The sequence below is a fragment of the Aquarana catesbeiana genome, linkage group LG01 (assembly GCF_042186555.1).
Source record: "Aquarana catesbeiana isolate 2022-GZ linkage group LG01, ASM4218655v1, whole genome shotgun sequence".
Lineage (NCBI taxonomy): Eukaryota > Metazoa > Chordata > Amphibia > Anura > Ranidae > Aquarana > Aquarana catesbeiana.
The window spans coordinates 829,980,007-830,002,123 of NC_133324.1; the positions used below are offsets into that span (position 1 = coordinate 829,980,007).

Here is a 22,117-nt window from a genome sequence, read left to right on the forward strand (position 1 = left end):
TTGTTCTTGTTTGTCCTGAATTACATCATAAGGTAAGTTTTATTTTATAAGATTTACATTAAAAGTTGTAAATAATTAAGGTTGTTCAGTTACTATGACACTGTGCCTAAAGTTACCTGTTCTCCAATCTTAAAATTAAAATAAAACAACCCCTTTTAAAATAAAGAATGGAAATACTAACCTCTCCTACAGCCTGAACCACAGCACTGCTCTGTTGAAGAGGAATCCTCTCCTACAATTTGTCTAACACTTCCGGGAATGTTCCTAACAGCACTCGCTGGCTCCTTTCACATGCCTCTGCAGGAGGAACCAATGAGTGCTGCAATGCAGGCAGCAGGAGAGGTAAGAATTTACATTCATTTTTACAGGGAACATTATTTTAAACTTCAGGTTAGTGTCAGAGTTGTTTTAAGAATAGTAAGAAGTGTAGGTTAACCGCAAACACATTATTTCATTTTTTTCCTTGCCCTGTAGCCTTATTTGCATGTGGTCAATGACTGTATTAAGTATGTGCTTAACATTCAGTCAACACTATAGAAATTTAATACACTGTTTTGTATAGTAGCCAAACATATTTCTATTTTGAATATTGACACAAAACACAGTTTTTTTTAATACATTTTCATCTTTTTTTTTTTTCAGAAAAAAGAGAAAGCATCTGTCATTAAGAAAAACAATGCATATGCAGTTGCTGTAGCAAACTACGCTCCTAACATCACTAAAGATTCCGCTCTCCCAACAATATCAAAAAGTGCCACAGCAGATGCCAACAAGGCAAAACCTCAAGAGGCAAAGAAAACATTCAACAGTGTTAGTAAAATCGACAGAATGTCTAGAATAGTCTTTCCACTTTTATTTGGTACATTTAACTTGGTATACTGGGCTACCTATCTAAATAGGGAACTTGCTATTGAAGGGCTTGTCCTATCGAAATAGACTAGATGCTTTATATTCCAAATGATGTTCTGTCATTTTCAGACTCAGATTGTTCTAGTATGTATGACTAATAACTTGTGAATTGACATGTACAGTAATCACCTCTTGTCTAAGGAGAGGGGACTCTGTTAAATAGAATGAGCTTTTGAATAGACACTGTAGCAGTCATGGCTTTTACAAGTTTCCTCTTGACCACAAAGTATTTACACTTTGTATTAAGGTACGACAGCAGCTGATGAAAAATGGCTACCTGTTACTAGAGAACACATTTCCTATTTTATGTTTTTGTTTTTATTTTGTGGGGGGGAGGGACCCTGTTTTGTTAATTGGAACGTTATTTTTTTATATGATGTTGCAACATGCCTGTGTACTACAAATTCTTTCTAATTTCGTAAGTATACCATTAACATCATGGAGACCCAAAAATAAATTCAGTGGATTCTGTTTCAGTTACAGAACTATAGAAGTTTAATCTTTGTTTTGTTCAGTGATTCTAGTAAAACCAGCTTTATTTTTCAAACACTGAATGGTGAAAGTATATGAGAATCAGGGAAATGTATGTGTCAAGTATAGTTACATTTCAATATTTTTTTTTCTGCAGAACTTTTCAATATAACTCAAACTCATTCTCTGACGTTTTGTAGCCCAATTGTTTTGTTTTTTTTCCAGATATTTGAAACAAATATTAATAGCCAGTATTTTACAGCAGTGTTAATGTATGTGGTCATTATATCACAGCATTGCAATGTGTATAATGCTTTTAGATTTATTTTAATATGTTTTTTATACAAAAGTTAGCTGAAAGAGTTGCCCAGAGTTAAACCATTTGTAGACTTGCCCTGAAAATGCATGTTGTCTTTGTGAGCTGATAGCTTCACAGTCATAGTGATAACTGATGGGGTAGGTACCCTACTGGAAATATCAGAGTGTGGGGTCATGCTTCTTATCATAGGGCTAAATATTCCTTGTGCTTGTCACATTCTGTAAGGGCTTGTGTCGACGGGCAAATGCAGCTTGCATTCAGATGCATTCTGTTTGCATTTGAAATTAGTTTGAGACACTTCTGAGGTCATTCAGAGTTTATTGACAGGTGCATTTGACTTGCAGTTAACCACCTTCTGACCTGCATTTGACTTTCTAAGCTGCATAAATTTGCTTAAGGTTGCATTGACTTTTACATTCACTTGTATGGGGAGAGAAGTAGTTTTGACATGAACAGTAGCCCCTTGACACCGGCCCTAACTCATGCAGCCCAGGTGCATGTTGAGACTGACAAAAGTCCTCAAGCTTTGTTTGAGTCTGCTCTTCATTTTTTTTCTTACTCATAAGTTGATGATGCGGTAGTGAACCGAGAGAATTTCATTATTTTGAATTGTATGTTTACATGTGTCTAGTATTAGTACAGAAGGATGTCCAGTAGTTAAACAGCATGTTCCTCAAAGTCACAGTACAGTTCCTGTAGCTTCTAACTCCTGTTCTCATCTTCAACACTGTTTTTATTATCAATAAATAGTTACTACTGTTTACTGTTATGACAGAGTTTACAGGGAATAACCACCCTACAAATGTAATTATGAAAATGCCACATTGGGTAGCATATTATTGCACTTGATCTTTTATTACTTTTTAATTTTAAGTAAAATCATTGTGAATGTCCAGTGTACTTTACATATTTTTTTTACTGTATTTTAGTTAGCAGATTTAGTATATGAGACTGGGAAGGTTGTATAAAGTTGTAAAAAAGAAATAAGATTATACAATGTAAACATATGCTATTGCTCATATGCTATTAGTTGCTGTTTATTTTATTTGCTTTAATCTTCTTTAAAGTGCTTATTGCATGACAACATAATTGGGAAGGTCACAAATTAATTTTAATGGCAGAAAGAAAATAATACATCACTCAAGGACCACTGGATGAGTGTTAAAGTGGATGAACATAATCACAGTTCATATTACAGAAGAAATATCCATGTAATATAAATGTACAAATCAGTATTTTCAAATAGGTACTTCCTATTGATAATATCTTTGTATTGTGCATTACAAAAACCTACACTCTTCTCTCTTTCTATCCACTTTAAAATCTTTTATTTATGAGTTCATAACAGATCTTGTAGAGTGTCTTGATTTTCACCACTCTTCATATTTTCACCTATGCTAAACCAAACATTCATAAAGCAGTTTACATACTCTGTGTAGCCTGTGGCAGGAAAGTTTGACTAATGCAATTTACTGGCCTTGAATGCCAACATATAACTGTTTACCAAGAATGGATATATCTCAAGAGCCATTGCTACAACCAGCATCCATATTTTAGAAGTTTGGAACTGGTCTTACCTCTTGGTACTTTCTGTACTTGTCCATTGCAGACAGAGAGGAACATGCCACATCCTAAAATTGTTATGTTGTACTTTTCCTTAGCATACAATACCAGCTATCCACTTACTGTTACCATGGTTGACATCTTTATGTGATGCCAATAGGTTTTTAAACATTTTGACAGTTGGGATCAGAAAGTTTGGTAACTGCATGTGAAAGAGAATTTTTTTTTTCGCATATGAAATTGAGAACAAGTATGACTTAGCTGTACTACAGCATGTTACTAGAAATGAATGCATACCTTGCACCCAGGTTTTACTTGTTACTGTAAGTCTCAGGCTATGTATTGTTTCCACAAATGCATCCCTAAACGCTGCATACCATAGAAAACCCATATTTCATCACATGTTTATTTATATTATTATTATTATTATTATTATTATTATTATTATTAATCATGCTTTTAGGCAAAAAAGGGACATGTGGTGAAGTTGAGCACTTTATCCATATTAAATAAATAAATATATATTTTCATATGCTTAAATGAAAAAAAAAACACCTATGTTGAATCTGGATCTTCCATTGAGGTGTGTGCAATATAATATACACATACTGGGCTATATTAGATGAGCACTTTCAGCATGGCCTTCGACCTAATTTATAAAACAGCAGTTACATTGTAACAAGGGTAATTGCATTTGCTATCTTGTAATCGTCCTCTGCACTGTGAAAAAGGTATATTGGCAGATACTAGCTAAAAAAAAATACATGCAGCATTTAGCACTGACAGATGCTGTACTACACATTTTTACAATAAGCCCTTTCATAAAGAATGTAAAAGCATGCATTTGTGTGATCCTTCATAACCATGGAGCTTACTTTAAATGTTCATCAGTGCTGTGCTGTAATTGTCAAGAGCTGTGCAGAAAGTGCCTGTCTGACATTGCCTATACTGGCGAGCAATAATAAAGATGAAGACATATACATCACATTGCATTAGCCAACTACTGTATAAGGGAGAAAACTATATTACATTTTTGGTTGGTTATTTTAAATGGTTGTACAAGTGTGGGTTTATTAAATGATTGTTACTGTTTGGTACTTGTCTCTCTCACACTTACGATTAAAATAATGGTGTTTGCAGAATCTAAACATTTAAAACATATACGCTATACTGTAGCATCCTTAATAGTAATATAAATATATGTAAAAATGTACCTGTATATAAAAAAAAAACAGTGTCTGTAAATATGATATCAAATGTTTATCTGATTTGACCTGGTATCAGTAAAGGGCTGTTTGCAATACCAGTATTAGTAGCCCAACATTTTTTAATGTAAGTCAGAGACTTTGAATTAAATTTTCTAATCAGTACAGTTGCTCAAGTTAGTTTCCCCAGTGTTTTTAGCTACAATGGATATTTTTATGTTATATTTAAAGGGTTTTCTAAATAAATCAGATTTATCATCAATCCTTGAAATTAAAACATTATAACAGGTCAGTAAAAACTTTACTTTTATAAACTCTACTTCTGAAAAAATGCAGCTATAGTTTACATATCTTTGGGAAAAATTCTGAACATTAGGATGTCTGCCTATGTCACAAACTTTCACTAGCTTGCATGAGAGTCAGTAATTCTCCTATGTAGAAAACTGCTAACACTTCCATGAGAGTTAGTACAAGGTAAGTACAGTAGACGTTTTTCCCAATATGACCTCATAAATAAAAGCATAATGTAACTTAAGTACATTCTGTTTGTAGTATAGGTGTGCAGTTTATAGTTATCTGTGAAAAAAGAGCACATATGTGCTGTATTAATGTTTGGGTTTTTTTGCCCCCATTTTGCGGAAGGGAAGGGACAATAGCTTGTGAATTAAATTTACTGAAGAAAATGCTGAGCCGAACAGCAAATTTTCTTTTTCCTGACAAAAAACACAATTTTTTCACTAAATATAAATGTACATATATGTCTTTTAAAGTGGTCCTGATTGTTTTTTTTTTTTATGGGTAAGCTGCATTCATTGTTATGACTCCCTATTACAGATGTTCCTGGACAATTTAAAAATAGAACTTTACTTACATTTTGTTGGTAAAATAATTGTCAATTAATGCATTCTCTGCTATTGATTATATGAAGAAGCTTATAGGTAAAGGTTTTAAGAGAAGTCCTGCCTTTGTAACTACTACATTAAATGTCTTTCAGGTAAAGTGAAACCCAGAATCAATATATGACAGCACTCCTCTATCAGAATCAATATGCGTACACCCTACCCCCCCATAATGATTCTAAGACTAGCTGTACTGGTAAGATCTCTCACTAAGAAATAAGAGATGTCAAGTGCTTGCTGGAGCCACACACTGCTTTGACCCTCCTTAGTCTTTCTGCTGACTCTCCCAATACACACATACTACACATGCATGAGATCATCACTACTTTTATGGATCATTGAGTGAGCAAGAGATTGGTTAATTTAGTCAGATGCTTAGAAATATTGGGTTGTGTTTGAATGCTATTATCATAATTTAGGTAACAGCAAAGGGACATTCAAGGCTATCTCTGTCCAAAACTGATGTTTCAGTTTTGTGTGGTTGCTAGCAAACTAAATCATGCACCGAGTTAATAGAAACTTTAGGGACTTGTTACCTGTCTACTATATTTGAGATTTAACATCTTTTAGATATGATCTGGGTTAAATGAGAATTTTTGGACCATGAGTGAAAGCTTTAACACAATAACAAAAATGTATTGGTATATAGTAAAGTAGGCCTTGACTTTTACACATAATCTATCTATTTGTACAGGGAAAGGGTAAAAATCATGGATTACATGAAGGAATACAGAGTATATTTCTTAAAACATTAATCTACAAACAGTAGGACATAAAAGACTAAAAGTGATTGTAAGGGTTATTTTTTTTAAAATAACAAACATATCATACTTACCTCCACCGTGCAGCTTGTTTTGCACAGAGTGGCCTCCCGAACCTACTCTTCTGGGGTTCCCCGGTGGCTCTCGCGGCTCCTCCCCGCATCAGATAACCTTGCGGACGTCCTCCCGAGTCCAGCATTCATGCGAATGTATGACTCGGCCCCGCACCCCGGTGCCTGTGTCATTGGATTTGATTGACAGCAGCGGGAGCCAATGGCTGCACTGCTATCAATCTATCCACTTAAGAGCCAAGAACCCTGGGCAGAGAGACAGCGCATCCCCGGCGGGTCAAGTTCCAGGGCTCAGGTAAGTAGAATGGGGGGACTGGGGGGCCGGTCACTGCCAGGTGTTTTTTCACCTTAATGCATAGGATGAAGGTGAAAAAACATGAAGGTTTACAACCCCTTTAAGACCAACATACAGTATTTAGATACAAGTACAAGGGAGATTTCCCATATTTACCATTTCCATAGAGGTTCCATTCATGTGACTGCTCTGCCATAAAGTATGTGTTTCCCTCCCATCTAGTCTGTATATCATTACAGGCTGATGCCTCATTGGTTGGCATGGCTCTGATTGGTGGGCTTCCCTATTCCTGGTTCAGGTTTGGCTACATCTCCAATCCCTATACTTTGCATAAGTCAGCCTCCTTTAATGCAAATCTTTGGCACCAGCTATTTTGAGTGGGAGACTTAACTTGTAGGTACACGACCTTCAGGAAAGTTAAGTATTGATGGCAGTCTGGCCACAGCCCCTCATTGCATATTCAAACATGGGATCCTTTGAAGTGAGTATGTGTAGAACAATAGTTTGGGTCCCATTGTTTGTATACACAAGCTTAGGCACTGAATTGTCTGTCTAACAGACACTTCTGTGCAGCTATGTTGCACGCCCTCCATAGATACAAGCTAAATGAAATATATTAATAATTACAATATTTTACAGCTATTAATGGAGATTTTACATAAACTCATAAGGCAACAGATGGCCCCTTGTGGCCATTTGAGAATATGAGACTCGGCCAAACCTAAAATAATGGTTTATGTGTAATCACTATTTGGAACTTTTGGCTTTGCCTTCCGAAATAAAAAAAAAAATTTTGAGAAAAAATTTTTAAACTCTCCATCTCTACAGTCTACATTTCTGGATCCCAGTATCGGTAGTATCGGTAGTAATCACTTGTTCTGAATGTAATAAGTCCATAATAAAAATCATAAGAGACAAAACACCAAAAAAAAACAAGAAGTAAAAAAAACATGAGGATCCTTGTTCTCAACAGTCCAATAATAATAGTATGAAAGTCCATAATGCCAGTCTGGTCATGTTGCACTTGCTTCTGGGACAGCTTTCCATGGTGATTCTAATTGGAAACAACATTCAGTAATGGCCTTTGGACCAGCTTTCCTGGCTTTCTGAGATTATACTTATCTTAATGTGGACAAAGGTAGAGAAAGAAAAACACGAATACTTTTAAGACATATGCATTCAAATAAATGCTCATCTTGTTATTCTGAGTATTAAGGACCTTTGATTAGAATCGTTATAGATATACTGCGACATAATAATGAGACCCTTTCCGTTTGACACGTTTAACAATTTGAATGGTTACGCCCTTCAGCCAGGTTGTCTGATTTCTATCCCCCATATTTCTTCCTCCATTGTCATATGCCTGCAAGTAACTCTGCCCCACCTTCTGCTGAATACCACTGTGTGCGTATATGACCCTTCAAGTGTCCAAGGGGATCATGTTGCCATTGCAACTCACCTCTAACTTCTTTTACTGAAACTGTGTTCAGTTATACCAACCCTGATGGGCTAACCTTGGCTGGTGTCAAACTTTTGTGCATATAGCTCCGTCCTTGGCTACCGTGTGTAGCTACTGTACGAGTCCTGCCTTTAGCAGGCTACGATATAGGTCATAACTTTAAGAGGTCTAAGTGCAGATTAGGCAGCGTCAACTAAGCAGACAAAAATAACTTGAATTTAGAATACGGATAAGTGTGATGTCACCAGTTACTTGTCACTTCAGGAACAATCAAACTAAATTACTCTTAAGTACAATTGTACTACACTCCTTGCTATTTGCCAATCACTATCAGCCTCACAAGTCCCAGTAAATCTATATGATATTCAAGCAATCCTCTTTGAACTTAGTTATGGCACAAAAAAGAAAACTGACCAACAAAAAAAAAGACCAATGATCGCATATGATGACTACCACATATTAGGACTGTAGAGAGGATTGTGTGTCACATATACAAAGAAAATAGTCACATGACTATTGCTAAACCCTGGTGTTACTGTTACTATTGTCATAGTTGGTAATAGCTACAATGATATAAATTTATATAAAACAATGATCCAATGTCAAAAAAAGAAACAGAACTGTTGGAACTTGGCCAAATCCCCAAAATGCTATTTAATATTCTATATCAAGATTTTAACTGTTTTAAATGTTCTCCATTAAATGTTCCCCATACTCCCCCCTTTTTTTTTATTTCACCATAGTGAAACTAAACTCAAAATCACCAAAAAATAAAGATGATATCGGAACAAAAGAAAAAGAGTTAACATTAAAAGAAAAAAAAATTTAAAAAATAATGTTTTTCTTTACAAAAAAAAGGTACAGATTTAATGCTGCCTCAACCTGGGATTTGTGATACCCCTTTCTCTTTAAATTGTAAAGAGCATTGAATCTGTATTTTGTTAAACAAAAAAACAATTGAAACTGCCTTCAAACATTGCAGCTATACAAAAGGCAACACCCTCTCTCGCCCTCTCTCGGTAGTGATTAACATATTAATTGATTCTCACTGTGAAGAACAATTTGCAAGTCAAGCAGGCCACAAGAAGTTTTATTCGAGAGAGGACAGAAACTCTGTTTAATGAAACAGACCACAATAAAAATATATATTTTAGAATTTAGTTAGGCCTGACTGCAATTAATTCCATTCAAGGCTTCTCCTTAAAACAAACATAAAAACTATGCTTTAAGGTCCTCTGTGTTTCACAGTAATTTGCCCAGTCTGGGGCTGCTCTGGATTATCCGTCCATGTTTGTGTATTTACCCTAAAATACAAAACTCAAAAACCATTAATAACACCTCACCCTACCTCTCTGAGAGGTTTTCAATGACTACACTAGTTGTGGATGCTTGGAACCACCTTCCAGCAGAGATAATGAGTCCATTAACAGCAAGTACAGTCAAAAATGCACAGACACACCCACATATCCGTACTCTGACAAACAAAAAGTTATAGGAAAACTTGGTGGGTTTGTAAGTACCTAAAGTCTAAGAAGACAACATGTAGACATAAAACCTTCACTCATATTAACAGGACATGAGTCAATTTGGAAGGAAAAACAAAACACAACACATACTGACTCATAAGATGCCATACTTTTCAAAATAATGTATTATTTACTTTCCCAGTGTCAGATTGAATGAAACTTCCCTCCAAGCCCCGGGAAAGGATAAAAAAACAAACAAAACAAAATCCCTACAGTTTCTCAGAGTTATAGGGATCGAGATCTCATATCTGTGCACAGGTTAATTTATTCAAGAATAAACTTAAACTTGTAAAAAAGGTATAAATGTAAACTGGTACCAGTTCTGAGCTCATTACAAATGGAAACAAAAGTAAAAGCATGAGAGGTTAATGTGATCACATTTCTTATTGATGGTCATCCAACAATGGTGTGTACACACCCCTAAAAAAAATCTTTGTTTACACAGACAGTTCATGCACATCCATTACATCACTCAGACACACACATTCATTTAGACTGAATCCCATAAATTCTGAATAGAGAGACCTTTGGTAATTGCAAATGAATTGCTAGGCATTTCTGGCCAAAAGAGAGAAAAAAAACAATGGAATATTATACTTTACCTTTTGTTAGGCGTGTGTATTTATGCATATGTACAGCTATCTACATACAGCTGCTTTATATGTAAATATACTTTCAGGAACTCACTTAACCTGAAAAGAGATAACTTATAGACAAAAGTTATGACTCTATCCCCCTTTTTTTTCTTTAACCTATTTAAAGCAAACAATACAAAATTCTTACGTGTACATTGGTAAATGCTCAATGACATTCCCACTTTGATCTAGTGAGACTAAAATGCCATAGACCTCTAAAACATAACTTATATTGTGTATTTCATTCCCAGTTTTAGTGTACTGATTTGGTTCCCGATGGACAAGTTATTCCCTCCATTTTTCCAATTCAAGTATTCAATAACGTTTCTTTTAAATGGATCTCTTTCACGAACTCATCCCATTCCTGTTTCATTTGCCTAATCTCATACTGTAAAGCCTCATTCTCGGCCTTAATAGTTGAATAGGTGTAGCACTTTATCCTTTGTAAAGTATTAAAGAGTCTCTTAACAACTGGTATGGTTTTAGGCTGAGAATATTCAGTGGCTAAAACCTGATTAACATCTTTTTCTGTCTTCATACGAGATATAGGGCACTTTCAAAAGAGCTCCCACCTTTCAATGAATTGTTGAAACTAGCACATACTCCAGATGGAGATCATTTTTTGTTGCATCTAGAAATACTCAAACCGGTTGCATTGCAATCTATGGTATGTGGAGATTGCACAAGCTGCTCTGGGCTGGAAGATGCAGACAATTGTTTACATTTACTCTCTGCCTCCTTCAGCCCCCGTGCCAGCTGATCACCCTCTCCCTGCTTGTTTTGGTTGTCTATTGTTGGTTGCTGGTGGCTACCATTCAAATTTGTCATAGAAACTCTGAGAGTACTGATATAACTTTTGGCTATTTCTAGATCCTCCTTGAGAGATATATTTTGCAACAATAACTATCTGTAATTGTTAGCCAACCAGCAATCCGCAAAAATTAGTGCAGTCCTGCCCTCGCGTTTGCTGTATTTTTCTTTGTAAGCTTTATATTTACATACTCTTGTGCCTGGTGCCATGGGCTTTTAGGTTCCTCCATTGCTCTTATTATCTCAGAGCTATTTTTAACTTTAGCAATCCTGGCCATCAATTTATTCATGATGTACAAGTTCAGTGACGATACAACAATCTGACACAGTAGTCTACCACTTAGAAAATGCACAAGAGTGGAAACACAAACATTAAAATAACACTAGTATCTTCACAGAATAGAGTCTACACCCAAGAAACCAAACATAGAGATGGAGATACAGTATGTACATTATACACACCACAAACAATAGTGCTGAGATAAGCACACAAGGAACAATAGGGTAACCATCTATGTAGACAATAGAAAGGTAAACACAGCCGTGTTTACACCAATAGCTGTTACACCCAATTCAGTTTAAAAAAAAACATACAAAAAAAAATACTATACGACAAATTGAGCTTGTCAAATTATTGGTAGGATTTCTCCTAACAAAAAAGAAAAAAAATTCAAGGTATAAAATAGTATGCCAAATGCACCTTATTTTACACTCTAAAATTAATTGTTCTCAGATATTAGCTTCATAACCAGACTTCCACAGTTTGGTATTTTAACAGAAAACAATGAGAATATTACTGCTTGTAAATTCCCACAGCAAAAAAACAAGCAAACAACTCTCTTGTAGCTCAGTTTCAATGTCCTACACTCAAATACTATGCCTTTAGTGGAAACACCATTTAAATAAAAAACAAAAAACCTGTTGAACCTTTTCAACAAAAAAACAAGACCACACTCTTTCAGTGTCTTTCCAATAAAACACATATGTACTCACCGCGCAGCACACTCAAACAATGGTTAGTGAGAGCAATGAAGCTTGGTAAGCACAAAAGAAACAAATAAGTAAAAACAAAATTTTTTCCGCTAAGTACTTCCTCCCCACTACATTGACCGGTTATAATGGTACTTCCAATGTACTTTTTCAACTATAATTATGGGATATTTAAAAAAAAACAATATGTGTATCCTCTCTCCTTAGAGTTGTTCTGATACTCACTAAAAAAACAAAACATTTACCTATATTTTTCCCTAGATAAACTTGCTGTGACCTCCAAACTACCGGAAAAACTGACTCCAAAAAAAAATCCAGCCTAATAACCTAAATCTGCATTACACAAATCCCGGTATTATATTAAATTCAAATACTTTCAGCCCTGGTCCTCAGCTTCATGTGTCGCCAATTATGTTACCCATTTATATCTGGGTTAAATGAGAGTTCTTTGACCATGAGTGAAAGATTTAACACAATAACAAAAATGTATTGGTATATAGTGAAGTAGGCCTAGACTAATACACACAATCTATCTATTTGTACAGGGAAAGGGTAAAAATCATGGAATACATGAAGGAATACAGAGTATAAACATATTAAACATTCATCTACAAACAGTAGGACAAAAAGACTTAAGACCAACATATTTAGATACAAGTACAAGGAGATTTCCCATATTTACCATTCCCATAGAGGTTCTAGTCACGTGACTGCTCTGCCATAGAGTGTGTGTCTCCCTCCCATCTAGTCTGTGTATATCATTACAGGCTGATGCTTCATTGGTTGGCATGGCTTGGCTCTGATTGGTGGGCTTCCCTATTCCTAGTTCAAGATTGGCTACATCTCCAGTCCCTATACTTTGCATAAGTCAGCCCCCTTTAACGCAAATCTTTGGCTGACCATGTTGAGTGGGAGACTTAACTTGTAGGTACATGACCTTCAGGAAAAATAAGTATTGATGGCGGTCTGGCCACGCCCCTCATTGCATATTCAATCATGGGATCCTTTGAAGTGAGTATGTGTAGAACAATGAGGTTTGGGTCCCATTGTTTGTACACACAAGCTTAGGCACCAAATTGTCTGTCTAACAGACACTTCTATGCAGCTATGTTGCACGCCCTTCATAGATACAAGCTAAATTAAATAAATTCATAATTACAATATTTTACAGCTAATAATGGAGATTTCACATAAACTCATAAGGCAACAGACTGCAGTATTGGAAATTCCTACCAGGATTCCAATTTCTAGCCAATTGTCATAGCTATTTTAAAGCCAACTTATGACATTACACTCTCCAATGAATTCAACATAATGCAGTATTAATAAATAATAAAAGATTCCATTAGGAGGGTCTAGAAGAGGAGCAGACATCCATAATGAATCAGATGCCAGCTGGTGACCGGATTAGCTAGTATTCACCCAGGACTAAAATATTGGTATTGAATGGAGTCGGACATAAAAGTGAATCAAACAAGCATCCAACAGTTCAAGGATAATAAAACTGATTCATAGCACAATAGAATCAATGCGTTTTGGGGGCCAAACATATTCCTCTTTAACGGCTTAAGAATTTTGACCATGCTTGCAAGGAATCAGCTGAGCAGATGCCAAATAAACTAGGATTTAATGCTTGTAAAGTTTCATGAGAGCAGGTTATGCCAAAGGCTTTACTGGACTCTTGGATGTTTGTCTGGTGCTCTCATTGGATTTCATGTGTGTGGATTCTCAACCCTGGGTACTTTCCTTTTTTCCTGAGGGTGGTCCATGTCTTGTGCAGTACTACCAAACTTGAGCCAGTGTGCCCAGTGACAATTTCAGTGACCCTTGGAGAATCTGAATCCAATGCCCTGTTCTTGTTTGTAAAATAGTATGTCAGGACCAGGCTGGTACAATAATATAAATATCCAGTCTTAAAGGACAACTTCACTTTTAGTAAAGTGTCCTTTGAATTTTCCATCCTGCTATGTGCCTAAATACATACCTTCAGCCAGATCCTGAAATCTTCACTGTGCATAAAATAAGGCCTGCCCATGTTTAGCTCCTGCTGTCCTTGCACAACTCATACATATGCTAGTTGTACTCATGGAAGCTTCAATCATCCAGTCACAGAAATAAATAGGTCGAATCATGAGGATGCACAGCAGGAGATAGATGTGGGCAGGACCAGATGTGGCCAATGAAGACCTCCTGAATGGGTCTGTAAGTATTTAGGTATGTAACTACCACTGAGGGATGTGAGAGGGGATTTAAATGACAAGGTCCCGTGAATTGTAACAGTGAAGCCTTAATTATGAAATTTTTGCATGTGCCCCATTTTTAACTTTTCTTAAATACAAGTTTGACAGCTTGAATCAAGAGTCAGAGGTCACCTGACATTGTAAAGTCACTGCTGGTCAAATGCCTGGACTTACACACTGTTTCCTAGCCTATAAGTGTGCAGTGTATAAGCGAGAGCATTTGACAGAGACAGCAACTGTCAGGCTTCAGATGACCTCTTTTCCTCTGTAAGAAGTAAAAAAAAGTTAAACATGGTGGCACATTTAAGTCTTTCGTAAGTAAGGCCTGCACAGTTTTAATAATAAAGCCTTGTACACACGATCAGATTTTCTGCAGAAAAAACCTCAGACTTTTGTCCAAAGGCATGTGCCTGGATTTCACGCTTTTCATTTAGTGCTTTTCAGTTAGTTTCTGAACGGCCGTTCATCAACCAGACATGTTACAGAATCGGAGGAGATAACCTGTTATTTATTATTGGCCTTGGAGTTATTGCTTTGACCGAAGTACAGGAACAGGAGGAGTTCTTGTACCAAAAATTGGTTGCTTTATAAATCATGACCAATTATGTCATATGCCTTTGCAGCGGGAGCTCCAGGATAATAATCCAGATGTTTTTCGGAATTATCTCCAGATGATTATTTTTTGGTTGAATAATAATGATTTGATTTGTTATATTTTCTATATTTTTGGATGCATAGAATGCACTTTTTGGTTACGTTCTATTGGCAGATAGCATGTCTAATTTTATTTGTTTTCTTTTTTTAATGCACAAAAAAAAATTGTTGAGAAAAATACTTAGTTATGTGTTTTACTTCAAATGACAGTTTGGGAGTAGGCAGTTACATTTAAAAAAATACAATGTAAAATTGACAAGGGACACCAACATCGTTGTATCTTTGATCTTAAAAACTACGGGATAATGGTGTTGTGGTAACTTGTCCAAAAAAAATTAAAAAAAAACATAAAAATATTATTCTTGATATCACTAGAAAAAAAAGCCTTTGGAAATTTGTTTGCAATAACTCCATCAGTTTTACCAGCAAATCAGCTTTATTATTATCCCATTAAAGAAGAAGAGAATGTGTGCTGCATTTTGAGATTTCATAATTTGCCACGTCACAAATGTTAATTCTCCATTATGAGCGCTAGTTTACAAGACGGACCGCTTCTGGCTCGTCCTTGCTTTCGAGCATGCGTGTTTGTACTTTGGACTTTTGTCCGACGGACTTGTGTACACACGCTGGGAAAATCCGACAACAGACATTTGTCCGCAGAAAATTTTAATACCTGCCATCCAACATTTGTCCATGGAAAATCAGACAACAGTTGTCTGATGGAGCGTAAAGACAGCCTGTCATCACATTTCCATTGGAAAATCCGATCATGTGTACGAGGCTTAAGATATTTACCCATTCCCAGTAAGGTCTGATTCTTTCCAAAAGCTAAACATTTATTAGCTGATGTGCAGTGCAAGGGCGTAACCAAAGGATAACAGGCCATGGGGCCCAGAAGCACAGGGGGCGGACTATATAATGAATTGCATGTGGAAATAGCATTCAACAAATGCATTTGTATATATATATATATATATATCAGTTTCCAGCAAAGCAAAAATAGTGTATATTCTTTACATTCAGTATTTAAGGGGATCTCATGATCATTCTAAACATTAATGCACCTAATCATTTTCTTCAGAGCAGAATATCTGGTACAAGTAACTGCTGCTAACTGATATATACATATGTACATAAATAGATGGGTAGTATAAACTAATATTTCTAATAGAAACAGGTCAAACATGCTAGGCATGGCAGTTCATGATTGATAGTACAGGTATGATTAATAACTATGCATTTATGAGTTGTTTGCCCTTGTTGTATAGATCTTGCCTTTGTATATTGTACATAACACAGTCCCATTGGAGATAAGCAGTCTCCATTTCATGCATAAAAGCTTGAGAATAAGCCCAGGATATGGATTGTGGGACTGTAGTCAGTGAGGCAACCTTATTATTAATCTGCAGCTTGCAGATATATACAAAATCAATAAAAGTCAAGCGCTCATGTAATCAGGCTCTGCAACAGTGTACATTGAATACTGGCCACATAAAAGGATATTATGAAGCAGCAGGTAGAGATTATAAATAATGATTTGTGTTTCCCTACATGTAGTGTGTATCTTAGTTATATGATATTCATGTCATCTCATTTATGAAGCTACATTCAAGAAAATAGACCTGGAGTAAAACTCTAAACAAGATTGGTATACACTGTCCAATAGGTTTTTTTGTGCATTTATAGAACTGGAATGAAACTGTAGGCAGAGCTCTATGTTCATAAAATATTCTCAGATTATGTGGAAGAAAGATAATCCCCTACTAACATCCTTTTTAAACAATGTGTTTAATAGCTATTGTTATCTAAAAAATGAATATAGGACTTCCACCCAGAACATTTAATTTGCAAAAAATAGTCCAATGCTGGGATTAGGATGTATGGTATTGGTTAAAATGGTGCATTTTATGTGTAAGCATTAAAAAGGGTAATTTATTGTAATTTCTGCTTTATCAGCAAAGAGTCATAACAATTGAAACTCGTTTTCCAGTTAGCTGGATTTTTTGTGAAGCTTAACTCTCAAGGTTGCTGATACACAGTGAAATTTTCACTATGTGCTTCTAACATACTATATAAACAATGCATGTAGCAGCTTTTGAAGTACTCACAGAGATCTTAGGAAAATCTTTGAAACCTGAATGCTTTTATAGTTCAACGGTCTTATCTTGTGTTAGCCACCTATGGGATGCAGTATGTTGGTGAGTCAGTGCTGATATCTTTTTACAAAGTTAACTCCAGGCAGATATATAAACTACAAATTGCAAGTATGTATTCAGTAAAAGAAACAATACATATATATTAAATGCAGGTAGTGCATATAACTACATTTGACTCAGTTGCGGCTTCCTATAAAGTAGTACTTTGAGCCAGAGAGGGAGAGGCAGCATTAGGACCCAAACAGGTGTCAAATAGCACATGCATGTGTGCTAACAAGAACATGGTGGCATTAAAAGAAAGAAGAGGGATAACCTTATCAGTCTGCTGCTTTCCCCTCCCTGTTTAATCACAGGCTGGTATTGAAGAGGTGGCCAACTTTTATTGCCCAACTGAAGTATAGTAAGATCACCAACTGTTTTGAGGGACATCTGTGTCAATCGTCAGACTGGATGACAGAATGACAAATCCTTTGGCAGGTACCATGTATGTATGTATGTATGTATGTATGTATGTGTTTAGCTTTTTGCATAAATTACTTTTTTTTTTTTAAATGAACTAAAGTTAAAAGTACAGTTTCTGCTTACACCGAAATAGCCTTGAAACAGTCCCCTCCAATCTCCTGGCACCTATACTAACTGACCTGTGTACAACGTAGGAAAGATGTGTATACTTACCTATTTTAAGGTCGCTCCAATCTGGTCATGTCATCTGGCTCCTCTGTGTCAGCCAGCATAGCTTTGGGGGAGAAGAGAGAGCCCCGATAATCGATGATCCAACCATACGTCACTGCCCCAGGCTTTATTAGTCATTGTCAGAGCGCTGTCTCCTCTCTATTGCAGCAGCTGCTGCAAGAAGCTAGCATAGATGTTAGGAAGAGGGAAGGGACAGTTTTAAGACTATTTAGGTGTAAGGAGGAATTCCACTTTAACTAAAGCAGTATGTTTAGGGGAAAGTCAGAAAAATGTATGTTATTAAAAATATGATTGTAGAGTTACAGTAGTTTAGATCTTACAACAGTATATTTGCTGTTTAGGCACTTGCATTTGCAAAAATAGATTCATATGCAGGTGGGCATTGAGGATAATCTAACTTTGCTTACATTTTTGTATAATATTTTAATAAAACTAAAACAGTATGTGACTCACATTTACTTGTATATACGTAGTAAGAAATCCATACAAAAAAAAGTCAAACCCTCAGAGGATCCCAGGTTTAACCAACATTCATAGCCACTGGACAGTGCATATCAGATGGGCTCCAATAAAGCATAATTGTAATTTGCTTACTTGTGGTTAGAAAGAAGAAAATAAGAGTGGATACCCTGAAAAAATTCCAGATTTCCGGGTTATTGGGTACCAGTAGTTACCAATTTCTTTGCTAGTCAATATCTATATAAATATTACAAACATTTTACTAATTATAAAATGAAGAGTACATAAGGAATCAGTTAAAATCCACATTTTATAAACTCTACATTTTATATAAACTATATTGTAAAATAACCTGCATTGAATAAAATTTCTTTCAAAGACCATTTTTTTTACCTTAGAATGTATAGGGATTATTTACGAAAGGCAACTCCACTTTGCACTAAAAGTGCACTGCAAGTGCACTTGAAAGTGCACTTGGAAGTGCAGTTGCTGTAAATCTGAGGGGTAGATCTGACATGAGGGGAAGCTCTGCTGATTTTATCATCCAATCATGTGCAACCTAAAATGCTGTTTTTTATTTTTCTTGCATGTCCTCCTCAGATCGACAGCGACTACTCTTTCAAGTGCACTTTTCAAGTGCACTTGTAGTGCAAAGTGTATTTTCCTTTAGTAAATAACCCCCTTAGTTCCAATAGGTAAATTTTAAGAAAATGCTCTCTTGGATAAATATAAAAATAAATTATAAAGAAGTATAGAGGGAAGGTGTTATTTGCATATGCACATTGTTTTAAATTTTAGCCAATATAATGACTGGTCATATCTGTTGATCAGCTGAAGAATTTTTAAATTTTGCAGTTGCACACACCTGTACCTAAAACTGATAGTATTATCAAAATCAACATTATTATGCAAACAGAAATAGGAGGACTAAAGGTTTTTATTTTGTGTGAAAATAGGATTTTTTTAATAGTTGGATATGTTAAAGAATATGTTAAATTATAATACATATGTGTTCATAGATAGAGTACTCAAAGTTATCATGTTTACTGTGAAAACATAACAAAAGGTTTATGTGAAACAACACAAAGGCATTAGAAATAAAGACACTTGTGGTTGATTTACTAAAGGCAAATCCACTTTGCACTACAAGTGCACTGCAAGTGCACTTGGAAGTGCGGTCGCTGTAGATCTTAGGGGAAGATCTGAAATGAGGGAAAGCTCTGCTGATTTTATCATCCAATCATATACAAGCAAAAATGCTGTATTTTATTTTCCTTGCATGCCCTCCTCAGATCTACAGCGACTGCACTTCCAAAGTGCAAAGTGGATTTGCCTTTAGTAAATAAACCCCCCGTGAACTAAGATTTAAACATTTATTGATAGTGTTGGGGAATTTATAATTTAAATGTCCTTTTGTAATGATGCCCAAAATGATGACCATATCCAATTTCAAAAGTGCATTATTTCTTGCACCATTTTTTAGGATATTATGTGTTTTTAAAATGTGACCTTGAATTTTATAAATATATAAAAGCACTATTTCTGCTTATAGGTTTCCTTAAGACCCCTTTCACACTATAGCGCTAAAAATAGCACCTGCAAAGCGCCTCTCCTGTCACTGCAATGTGAAAGCCCAAGGGCTTTCACACTGGAGCTGTGCGCTGGCAGGATGTCAAAAAAAGTCTTGCAAGCAGCATCTTTGAAGCGCTTTAGGAGCGGTGTATACAGTGTATTTAACCCTTTTTCAGCCACTAGCCGGGGTTAAAAGCGCCCCACTAGCGGGCGAAAAGCGCAGCTAAAACGACAGTAAAGCATGGCTAAAAATAGCAGCACTTTACCGCCGATGCCCCCAGTATGAAAGGGTGCTTATATATATATATATATATATATATATATATATATATATATATATATATATATATATATATATATATATATATATATATATATATATATATATATATATATATATGGGTTTATTTACTAAAGGCACCTGGGCTTTTCACTTTGCTAGGGAATTTTTTCCTGATTGGGAAATGCATTAAAAAGTCACTTTGCAAAGAATGCTCAAACACATGCAAGTAAAAAAAAGAAAAATTGTATATTTTGTTGACATATAATTGGACAATAGAAGCCAACAGCATTTCACCGTTTTCTCCAAGCTAAGGGAATATTCTCCTTCAAAGTGAAAATTTCCTTGCAACGTCAAAAGCCTATTTGCCTTTAGTATATTAACCCCATAGAGTGGAATGTACTAATGTAGAATTCAGTAGTGCATTTAATAGCATTTGAATCAAGACACTAGATAATCCCTGTGAAAAGACTACTCTTGAACTCCTTTTCAGAGGTATAACAGTTATTAAATGGCAAATGTCCTCTTTTTTCATCATCTTTAGGAACACATATTAATTTGTAAATGCATGGATTCATATGTCCATCCCTTCAGTCTACTTACCTGTATTTTTGAATGGGAACTTATGGTCCAATTTAAGCATTTTCTGCCTTATTATTATTTTCAAGTGCTGCTTTGTTTACCTGGAGGTGGCACATGTATGCGGTGGCCATTTTAGAATTAAAAAAAAACTCTTGAATGATAGGATGATAGAAAAACATCATACTGTGCTGGCTTTTTGGAATTCATTTTGACCTCATGTAAATTTTTGTATTATCTCAGATATATTCAAAATTTCTTAGTTGTCAATTACTTTTATGTTTGTATTTCTTCTATTTTTTTTCTCCTTTCTTCTTTTTACATTTTCCACTTATATGGTGGGCAGGAGACTTGACCTGTAGTTGTTACACTGCACTATTCCTAAATTAAATGGAATCACAGAAACCTTCTCTCTTTTTAATTATCAACTGTACATTAAAATTCCCCAACTAATACACATTTATAGTTACCAAAACCACTTGTAGCCACTATGCCATTTTTTTGGTGTTTTCCCAGTGGAATGCACTTTGTGTATATATCTGGAAACAATGTAAGCATGCTTACAATGCTATAAATATAACTTGATTGCACAGTAAGGGAACCTGTCGCAAAGCATGCTTCTTACAGGCCTCTGATGGAAACAACCATCCTCTGTTTCACAGGCACATATAAGATCTGTTCAGTAAAGCTCTATTCAAATTAGCTTCTCTACATGTGACACCATTGTTCTGGAAATAGAATGCATCCTGAGGGTCAATTGCAGCTTCCATCAGAGACTTCTGAAATAGGCATTTTGCTTTGTAACAAATTAGTACACTTATAGACTGTTGTGGAAGGGTTCACTAACCAGAACATTTTGGTGGGGTAAAACTGTTCTGTTCATGGGCTTAATCACACATGTTATTATCTACTGTGAAACTTCTTTAAGATAATTGCTATCATTATCAATGAAAAATAAGAAATCAACCACAAACATAGGAGGCCATATGTTTTCCAGTCATTTAGACCTATTGCATTTACCAAAGAAGTAATATTTAAAAGTATTTGACTTAGGGTACATGTATTCAGCTTAAACCACTAATTAAATGCATAGGAATTTATAAAAATAGGGATTTCTTTTGCACATAGATGATTCAAGTTTCACTGAGCTAAGCGAAAAATGTATTCCTCTAGTAAGTAAATCTATTAAAGTGAGTGCTTCAATTTCCAAATTTTAGACAGCTAACACTCATCTATTAAATTGTGAGTTTCACCTACTTATATCTTCTAAATTCCATCTTTAGGTTTGTTGTCCCTGTCTACCTATTTACATAGGATAGATGGATATAGACAAATACATATATATGTAGACAGTGGTACAAATATTAATATAAAGTAATGCCTTTTATTTAAAAAAAAATTGAAGCTTAGTTTCCTCTAGCTCTTTGAGTATTTCTAGGATTAGACTAAATGGCAAGTACATATAGCTTGCTACCACATTGCTCAGTTCTCTGTTTATATATATATATATATATATATATATATATATATATATATATATATATATATATATATATAATGCCAAATGGTCA

General features: G+C 35.4%; 1 protein-coding gene across 1 annotated transcript in view; it reads left to right on the top strand.

Moving 5' to 3' along the window:
• GABRA2 (gamma-aminobutyric acid type A receptor subunit alpha2) overlaps nucleotides 1-22,104 on the top strand; it is a 309,547-nt gene extending 287,443 nt beyond the window's left edge. The window contains exon 10 of the mRNA XM_073608489.1: nucleotides 643-22,104. Within this exon, the coding sequence (XP_073464590.1) occupies nucleotides 643-936 (294 nt within the window). The 3' untranslated portion in view covers nucleotides 937-22,104. The remainder of the gene's footprint in view (nucleotides 1-642) is intronic.
• The last annotated feature ends 13 nt before the right edge of the window (nucleotides 22,105-22,117 follow it).